General features: G+C 37.8%; 1 protein-coding gene across 2 annotated transcripts in view; it reads right to left on the bottom strand.

Moving 5' to 3' along the window:
• BTBD10 (BTB (POZ) domain containing 10) overlaps nt 1–9643 on the bottom strand; it is a 63183-nt gene that overhangs the window by 4891 nt on the left and 48649 nt on the right. For both annotated transcript variants that reach the window (XM_006885399.1, XM_006885398.1), the window contains exons 6-7: nt 5242–5439; nt 2081–2191 (exon numbers count right to left, since the gene is read on the bottom strand). In XM_006885399.1, the coding sequence (XP_006885461.1) occupies nt 2081–2191; nt 5242–5439 (309 nt within the window). The remainder of the gene's footprint in view (nt 1–2080; nt 2192–5241; nt 5440–9643) is intronic.

Below are 9643 nucleotides of genomic sequence, written 5' to 3'. Positions count from 1 at the left end.
ACAGGCCATGGTTTTTTGCAATCACTTGCTATGCATCAGAGAGTTGGACAATGACTAGGGAGGATAGAAGGAGAATTGACGCCTTTGAGCTGTGGTACTGGAGAAGAGTATTGAAGGTAGCATGGACTGCCAACAAAACAAACATTTATCCTAGAGGGGGTTAAACGAGGCTACTCCTTGGAGGCAAAGATTCTGTGGCTTCGTCTGACATACTTTGGACATGTTGCAAGGAGAGACAGGTCTTTGGAGAGGGACATCATGCTGGGTAGAGCAGAGGGACAGCGCAGGAGGGGAAGACCCTCTATAAGGTGAACTGATTCAGTGATTGGGGTCATCGGGATGGATGTGTCAGAGGCAATGCGACTGGCACAGGACAGAGCAGGGTTTAGGACTGTTGTACATAGGGTTGCTATCAGTCGCAAACAACTCAACAGCACATAACAACAACAACAACATTAAATGAAGAAAAATTCAGATTTGTTAAATTTATTTTTATCTTGCAGATAAAATTTTGCACATGTCTGGAATGACATAATTAGGAAACCCCTGACTTCTGATAAGAGCCAATCCTGATAGTTATTCAAAGTATCATTTAATTAAAGACTTCATCACTTAGTCATGAACTCCCTGCATTTTGTGGACAACTGTAATCAAACAATATTATTTCAAATTTTTTCTAAGTCTCCATCAAATATTCTGATGTAAAGAGCTTTCCACAGAGTCCTGATGGCACAGTGAACACTTGACTTCTACCAGAAAGTCAGTGGTTTAAACACTTGATGGGAAAAAAGATGTGGCAGTCCACTTCCATAAAGATTGTTGCTGTATGACTCATAGTGATGCTATGGACAACAGATGGGAATCATGCCGCATCCTGCACCACCCTCATGACCTCTGTGAAGCTCAAGCCCTTTGTGGTAATCTGTGTGTCTATCTCTCTTGCTGAGGATCTTCCTCTCTTTCAACAGCCACCTTTTTTCCATCATGATGTCTCCAGGATTGATTCCTCCTGAAAATATGGCCTAAGTGAGTGGGATGAAGTTTCACCATCCTTGCCTCTAAAGAGCACTCTGGTTACACTTCCTTCAAGGCAAATTTGTTTGTTCTTTTGGCAGTCCATGATAGTTTCAGTACTCTTTGCCAACACCACAATTCGAAGGCACTGATTCATCTTCAGTCTTATTTATTGTTTGTAAAGACTATAACTTTGGAAACTCTTATGGAACCATTTTCTTCACCCTATAGGGTTCACTATGAGTTGGAATCAACTTAATACAAACATTTTTTAATGGTCTTCCTCCTGTTATGATAGATGGAGAAAGGGTTAAAGCTGTCAATGATTGAATCTTGCTTAGATCAACAATCAATAACCATGGTACCAGCAGTCAGGAAACCAGGAGACATATTGCATTGGGCAAATCCACTGTCAGGGACCTATCAAAAATGCTGAAGAACAATGCCAGTTTGAAGGCTCAGGTGCTGCTGATACAGGCCATGGTCTTCTCAACTACCTGCTACACATCAGAGAGCTGGACAATGATTAAAGATGACAGAAGAATTATTGATGCCTCTGACCTGTGGTGCTGGAGAAGAGTACTACTGATGGCCAAAAGAACAAACAGGTATGTCTTGGAAAATGTGCACTCAGAATGCTCCCTGGAGGCAAAGATGGCAAGGCTTCATCTTTCATACTTTGGACATGTAGCTAAGTGAGGCTATTTCTTGGAAAGAGGCATCATGCTTGGAAAGATGGAGTAACAGTGAAGGAGAGGAAAACCCCCAATGGATGATGGACTGACAAAGTGATTTCATCAATGGGCTATATTGTGTCCAGATGATGAGAATGAGAATGGCACAGGACAGGGCAGGGTTCAGGCCAACTGTTCATAGGGACACTAGGAGATATACATGACTCAAAGGTACCCAACAACAATCTGTTGTTTCAGCTACAGGAAGGTGACAAATACTCAGAAATCATTTGAGACTTTTCCCCAAAGTATTCAAACTACATCCTAAATGGAATCCAGATGTTTAACTTTGTTCTAAAGAATACCAGTAGGAAAAAATAAAGGTATCTTACCTTCTATTCCCAATCTAATCTTCTTAAGACCCCTTTCCTTCAAAACGGATTTGGCCACATCTCTGTTTTCAATGTACTTGAAAAATCTATATAATTTTGTGCTATAAATAACTGGAAACAAAAGACAAAAAATATTTTCTTATTAAATTCCAAGTACTCAGTGAGGAAATTAAAGTTATCTTGGTCAGCAAGGGGGGCTGAAAGTCAAATGCCCAAATAATGGATGGATGCAGTGATGCCAAAGGATGACTAGCCAACATGACAGGACAACAATTCAGTACAGTTAATATATAAGTAAATGTCTACTTAGGTTGAAACAAGAAAAGCTTTGATAACCAATCACGTAACCCAATCCATAGGAAAAATCACCTGAGAATTGCATCACATACACTTTATTTGAGGGAGATGTGCCACAAATATCTTAAAAAAACAAAAAAACAACCAAAAGAATTTATCAAAACCACATCATTATTAAGCAGACAATGTAAAGAAAGGACTTTGCAAATGCTAAATGGCCTAGGTTTATTGGGGTGAAAAAAGGCCCTGTCAAAGAGAACAAAAAGTACAAAACAGACATGGTTTACATTTCATGGATTGAGTAACTATTAATAAATCCCAAAAATTATATAAACCCTCCCCACAAAATTGTATTCCATTCAGGCGAACAGCCCCATTTAATATTGATGTTAAAGACAGCAGATTCAAGCATGTTCTGCCCAGGTTAGTCTGTTTAGAGCAAACTGGCTTTACAAAGGACAGACATTCCACTAACAACATGTTGAGTCTTCCAAATGTGCTGGGAACTTCAAGGAGTTAGACTGATGGGCCTTCCTCGCCTTCTCTTTTTCAGATGGAGGTATCCCCCTTAAAAGGTGAACTGCAAAGGTTTTTTCAAAAAAAGAAAACACACTCACAAACCAAACATGCCGGTTTCTAAGAGCCAATAATAAAAGGAAAATACATATATGGATGCAATCCATGGGGTATATTCATTGTTATTACATTCTTAAGATTGCTCATATTTCAAGGTAAAGATTCTTTGATGTCTCAGAACTGATGGTTTAACAAAGTCACATTTTGAAAACCAAACACAAGCACACCCACTCCTCAAATGAACACTCTTACAGTAAAAAAATCTTGAACAAGAAAAAACATGCTTTAACAAATTAAGTAAAAATGGTTTCAGCCTTTTTAACCTTTATAGCTTAAACAAAAACTGAAATGGAAAGTTCAACAGTTAAAAAGGAGAAACCTGGTATATTTTAAGCCCTAGATAACTCTGGTAGACTAGTAATAAGAAGCTGTACTGCAATCACACAAGCACGTGGTTCAAATCCTTCAGCTGCTCTGAGGGAGGATGGGCAAGTCCTCCTGTGTGATCTATTGCCTCTGAAAACCCACTGGAGGGTCAGCTATGGGTTGGTCCCAACTCAATGGTACACAGCAACAACATACCACTACAATATCATTTCAAAGTTTTATAGTTCGGACTCTTTTGGAGTCACACTTTTTGGAAAATAAAATTCAAATGCCAAGTTTTCCGTTTTCACATAAAATAGTATATATTTCTTTTGATTGTGGGAAATATATTCTTTTTTATTTAGAGAAAGATACAAACAGAAGAATCAGAGGCTAAATGGTTTTACTAGTTTTCTATATTCCTGTATTTTCACTTAACTCATCTTCCTCACAGAGTTACCAGACTGAAGAACAGAAGTATATAAAAATGCTAGGCCACTTCAGTTCTTAAAATCACTCTTTATATTCTTTTCAATCTATAAAACTGGTTTTTGGTAAAACACTGTTGAGTTCACCAAGGAAAGCAATATAAGATAAATTTCCCAACAAAACATCAAAAGGCTCTAAAAAGTGTAGGAGTTAAAAAGAAGAAAAGACACTGCTCAAGATAAGCTGTTTTAGTCAGAAATACAAAAAGAATGAAGAGTTGTACAAAGCTTCTAAAGGGTCAGAAGTGCATATGATATTAAAAATTATTATTTTAGAACTAAAAGTTAAATTTAAAGTCAATGAGTTGAATCTCATTTCATATTGCTGTTGCCAGTTCTGATTTGACATATAGGTGACCCACCAGTAGTTTTTCAAAGGCTGTAAGTGGCCCCCGTCTTTTTCTCACAAAGCAGCTGATGGATCCAAACTACCCACCTTTGTATTGGATCAAAACTACACACCTTGCCCACTAGGCCACCAGAACTCCATTGCATATAAAAACAAAAAGTTGGGTTTGGGTTTTTTTTTTGTTTTAAGTAAGAAGACCATCTATTCTCAAGATGTTACTATATGCAAAATTTACCAGATCCTGACACTCAACAAAGAGCAAATAATTTTTTTTTTTTTTTGTAGAGCAAATAATTTCTGTGTATAGCAGAGATAGACAATCTTCTGTAAAGGGCTCCAAATTCAACTCACTGCCCTAAAGTCCCTTCTGACTCATAGCCACCCTCCATCAGGTATCTGAGTCTGTAAATCCAAATGGGAAGAGGCAAGACTACCCATCTTTTTCCCACTGAGAGCTACCATCGACTTGTGGCCTTTTGGTTAGAGCACAACATGCTACATACTGTTCTCGGAGCTCCTTTGTAGAGGGCTCCTGGTGTTGGGTGCCCTAGAATATACTACTCACAGTGAGAATCGAAACATTTTGGGCTTTGAGGGTCATGAGGTCTCTCTCTGTTATAACTTTGCTCTCCGCCAGTGTAGCACCAAAACAGTCATAGACAAATATAAATAAATAGTGTGGCTGGGTGCTAATAACATTTCATTTATAAAAATAAGAAGCTGGCTGAGTTTGGCCCAAAGGCTATATAGTATGCTGACTCTTGGTTTGTGGTAAAGAAGCCCTGCTGATTCGGGGATTAAAGCATTTGGTCGATAACCAAAAGGTGGCCAAATGAATGCTCTTTGGGAGAAAAAAGTGATAGTTTCCATAAAGATGTACAGCTTTGAAAACCCCATGAAGCGCTTGTACTCTAGATTCTACAAGAGTGCTATAAGCAGGAACTGACTCATAGTGGCAATGTGTTTGGTTTTGGTTTGGTATGTAGTTCAATGTACTTTACAAAAATTGACCTTTGATTAATATTATAAATGACAGAGATATTTATGATGATTCAACAAAGAGAAAACATGCTTACAATACTTACTTTGTGAATACTCTTCTCCCATTTGTGGTGGATACTCTTCATCCCAATCAACCACATCATCATCTGTAAGCACCACTATGTGGCATTCTCTCTCCCCACTCTGGGCGCTAGCTACCATGAGAGGGAGGATCATTTCTTCCAGATAAAATTCAAATTGTCTACGAGCACCATCATTTGATAACTCATGCATTAGAGCACCTGAAATTGAAGCCCACAAAAATACCTTGATATTCTGGAAGACTGGTAATTAAACAAAACAGTAAATAACACAAAGAAAAAATAGCAAAGTAGTTCCCTACAGAAATACAATATTTTGACACCTGCAAGTTAAAGGAATTTAAGTGTGGTGTCAGACTTTTCTTAAAAAAAAAAAGAAATACAATATTTTTTTTTCTTTAGTAACCAATACCAATTTTCCTACAGAACTGTTACAGAATTACAAAACCTAATAAGAAAGGCCAATTAATGGCATACAATGCAAGCCCGCATTTTTAGCATTATAAAGCAATTTGCTCAAGGCTACAAATTAAATTTACTTGCAAAGTCAGATTTAGAACTCTATCATTAACCCAGGGTACTTTTCATTATATGTTATCTTCCAGGAATATATGTAAATTTTGATATGCATTTGATTCTATTATCTTAGAATTATTCCATAGGGTTTCCAAGGCTGTAAATTTCTACAGAAGCAAGCACACTACCATATATCATGTTTCTCCCACAGAATGGGTTTAAATTGCCAGCCTTTTGGTTGGCAGCCAAGGGCTTAACCACGACAGCACCAGGGCTTCTTAAAATAGATACAAGAATATCTTTTGGGATGTGTGTATGTGTGTGTACCCTCAAATTGGATCTGACTGGTACAGGAAGAGACTGTCCCTCCTTTTACAGCCGAGCATCTGGTGGATTCAAACTGTGTGCCTCTGGGATTGCAGTGCAGCTTCTTGCAGCTAGGCCACCAGAGCTCCCTACAAGAATATCTTAAAGAGGGAGCTCAGGTGGCCTAGTGGTAAGAAGCTCCACTGCAATCTCAAAGGCAAGCAATTTGATATCAGAAGCATGCAGTTTGAATCCACCAGCTGTTCCATGGACGAAGGATGGCCAATCTCCTCTTGTTCAATTTACTGCTTGAGAAAACCTATTGGAAAGTCAGCTACGGGTTGGTTCCAACTAATAACACACAACAACATTATCTTAAAGACAATTTTCAGATAATACATATAAAACTACAGTAGACCCCCATATTCCAATCCCGCTTCTGTATGTTCTCTTCCTTAACAAAAAGAAAAAAAAGACTATTCATAAAACAGCATTTAGATTTTCACACAGAAAGAGAAGGGAAGAAATGTCAACTGGGTTTGTTTTAAAGGAGGCAAATCAAACAAAATACAACAGGAAATAGAAATTGCACACCTTAACTTGACCACATAATCAAAAGGGGTAAAAGACTCATCTGTCCCTCCTTAGGTATGTTGTTGCGGTTATGTACCCTAAACTTAGAATCACCTCATAGCTAATCTTCCATTAGGTGTTCAAAGGCTCTTCTCCTGTGAAACAGCTGGTGGATTCAAACCAAGTGCTTCTGAGTTGACAACACAACTCCTTACCCACCAGAGGTCATCTTAAATATAGGTATAAGGAACAATTTCAACTTCACAGCTACACAGCAGCAAAGGTAACTTTATGGATCTAATTTTTCTTTTTTAATTCCTGTTTAAAGGAAATTCCTATTTTCCACCAAAGGCCTCAGGATCATAGGGATTATAACTTCATCTGCTAGAGTGTAGGAAGCTGAAGAAGCATGTGTGTGAATCTGTGTGTATAAGTACGTGTGTAGAAACAAGAAAAGGGTTGGCAGACACACTAGATCAAACCTGCAGTCTCTCAAAGGAGAGCTCCCTGCCCCCAAATGGTATGCCTCCAATTAATACATTAGTAATAATGTATGATGCTTAATACAATTAAAGAAGTTTTAAAATTATTATTATTATTACTACTACTGTTGTTGTTGTTATTATTATAATAATATAAGTACACATCTTTTTTCCAAAAGGACAAAGAAACATATCTTGGAGAAAAGTGCAAACAGGGTGCTTCTTAGGGGTAAAGATAATGAAACTTCATCTCACATATCTTAGGCTTACTGACAGAAGGGGCCAAACCTTGAAAAAATGACATTATGTTTGGAAAGGTGGCGTTAGAGAGGAGGACCCTCAACAAGATGGAATGACACAGTGACTGAAACAATGGGTTTATGTATGTCAGACATGATGGGGCTAGTTCAAGACAGTGTAGGATTCAGAACAGCATATAACAACGTATCTCTTTTTAAACTATTTCCCATAATTATTTTCTTTGAAAAAAACTCCCTTTTAGTCAAAAGTCTAGACGTTTTCTGTCTTAACATACTCTTTTCCCTATCTTCTAACCAAGCCAATACACTCTGAGCTCCACTCTCACCTCTCTACAAAACTGCTCTCACTAAAGTCCCCCCAGCGACCCTTGTGCAGTTAAAGGCACATCTTTTGGTCCCTATCTTGTTCAACCTCTCAGCTGAATCTCATATACTGATTGGATTCCTTGAGAACATTCATCCCTAAGATTCTCTGATAGCACGGTTTCTAGTTTTCTTTTTAAAGAAATTTTAATGGTGATTTTAATGAAAGTTATATGTAAGTTAGGTCACATTTGAACATTTCAAAATAAATGGTTCAGTAACAGTTACATCCATCACAGTGTAACAACATTTTCTTTGTGTTTAGTTTGTTCCAGCCTCCTAATAAGAAGCTGCACTGCAAACCCAAAGGCATATGGTTCAAATCCAGCAGCTGGGGAGGATGGAAAGGGGGCTGAAGGTGAGGAGAAATCTCAAGGTCACAGAGTTTGGTGGGCAGAGCAAAGGAGTGAAAGAAATAGGAAGATCCAGTGGGGACCAGAGAATGTAGGGATTAAGTTCATGGATTAAGTTCATAAAACACAATATATGGGAATGATAATATGAAACACAACGTGAAGAGAGGAATATGTGAAACACAATATATATACAACTTTTGTACACAAACTAATATAAAATAAAATTTAAAATCCATCAGCTGCTCCATGCAAGGATGGACAATCTCTCATGTGGTTTACTGCCTCTGAAAACCTGTTGGGAGAGTCAGTTACAGGTCTGTTCTAACTCCATGGGGCACAACAATAGTTACCCCACTCCCTTATCTTTTTATTTTTGCTCCTAAGTAATTATTGACATTTTGATGTTATTCTGTTTTTGGTGGTTTTTTTTTCCCATTAAAAGGTAATCTTGAAGGAAAGATTTGCTTCTAAGTTAAAATAGTAATGTGCCAACTAGTCTGGTACTGTTTTTTAAAATAAGAATACGAGCTCTGTTCCATATTTTTCTCCCAATCTATTGAGGCCTCGATCAGAATAGTCTGCGGGAGTACCAGGGCACTATCTAAATCTGATCTCAGGGTTAATGAGGTAATGACTTCTTTGGACTTGCCTCTTCACTGTGCTTTTGAATCTCTCTTCCTGTTTTATTCCTGGCAAATCAGACCAAAAGTTGTACCTTATTAGATGGTCACTGGCAAAAAAAATTCAGACACTACTCCATTCATAAGGATGCAGAGCATGCTTTTAATGAATTGTTCTATCAAATAGTCCAAGAAACTAAGGCTTGAGCTTTAAAATCACCAATTCTTGTCTAGCTGGCTGACCTTTCTTAGCTTTCTCTGTCAGCTCTTTATTAGCTACCTATTATATATTGGTATGCTTCAGGATAGTATTAAATTCTTCAGTCACTCTAAACTGAAACCCTTCAAATTTATTTCTATCACTCTGTCTTCTTTATTCTTTTACTATAAACATCTAATTGCTTTTTGGAAATCTTCACATGAATTGTTACCTCATAAGCACTTCAAATTCAATACACACAAAACTGAACTTGCCACATGTTTTCTTTTTTACACTATCTTCCACATCAGCAAACAGCATAACTATCCACTGAAGTTCTTGGAATCATCTCAGAACAGTACCAGGTATGTAATAGGTAATAATATCTTAAATTGTGGCACATCCCTCCTCGACAGATGGTATTTACCAAAGATGACAGCAAAATCTCTCATATCACAAGCTCTTTTCTAATGTGATTTTGCCCTTCCCTCCAAGAGGAAGAGTCTAATTCTCTTCTCCTTGAATCTAAGCTGGTCTTAAGACCAGGATGGTATAGAAGAGGTGATAATGCATGATTTTAGAAGCTAGGTCAAAGCTAGGCGATGAAAGAAGTTCAGGCTGCTTTGAAGGAAATGGCAAAAAATAAGGCTCCAGGAATAGATGGCATACCAATTGACATATTTCAGTTAACAGATGAACGTTAACAGATGGACGTGCTCACCAAGTCGTG

Source organism: Elephantulus edwardii, unplaced genomic scaffold (genome assembly GCF_000299155.1).
Source record: "Elephantulus edwardii isolate Elephantulus edwardi_28Jun2011 unplaced genomic scaffold, EleEdw1.0 scaffold00044, whole genome shotgun sequence".
Taxonomy (NCBI): Eukaryota; Metazoa; Chordata; class Mammalia; order Macroscelidea; family Macroscelididae; genus Elephantulus; species Elephantulus edwardii.
This window is presented reverse-complemented; position numbering and strand designations above follow the sequence as displayed.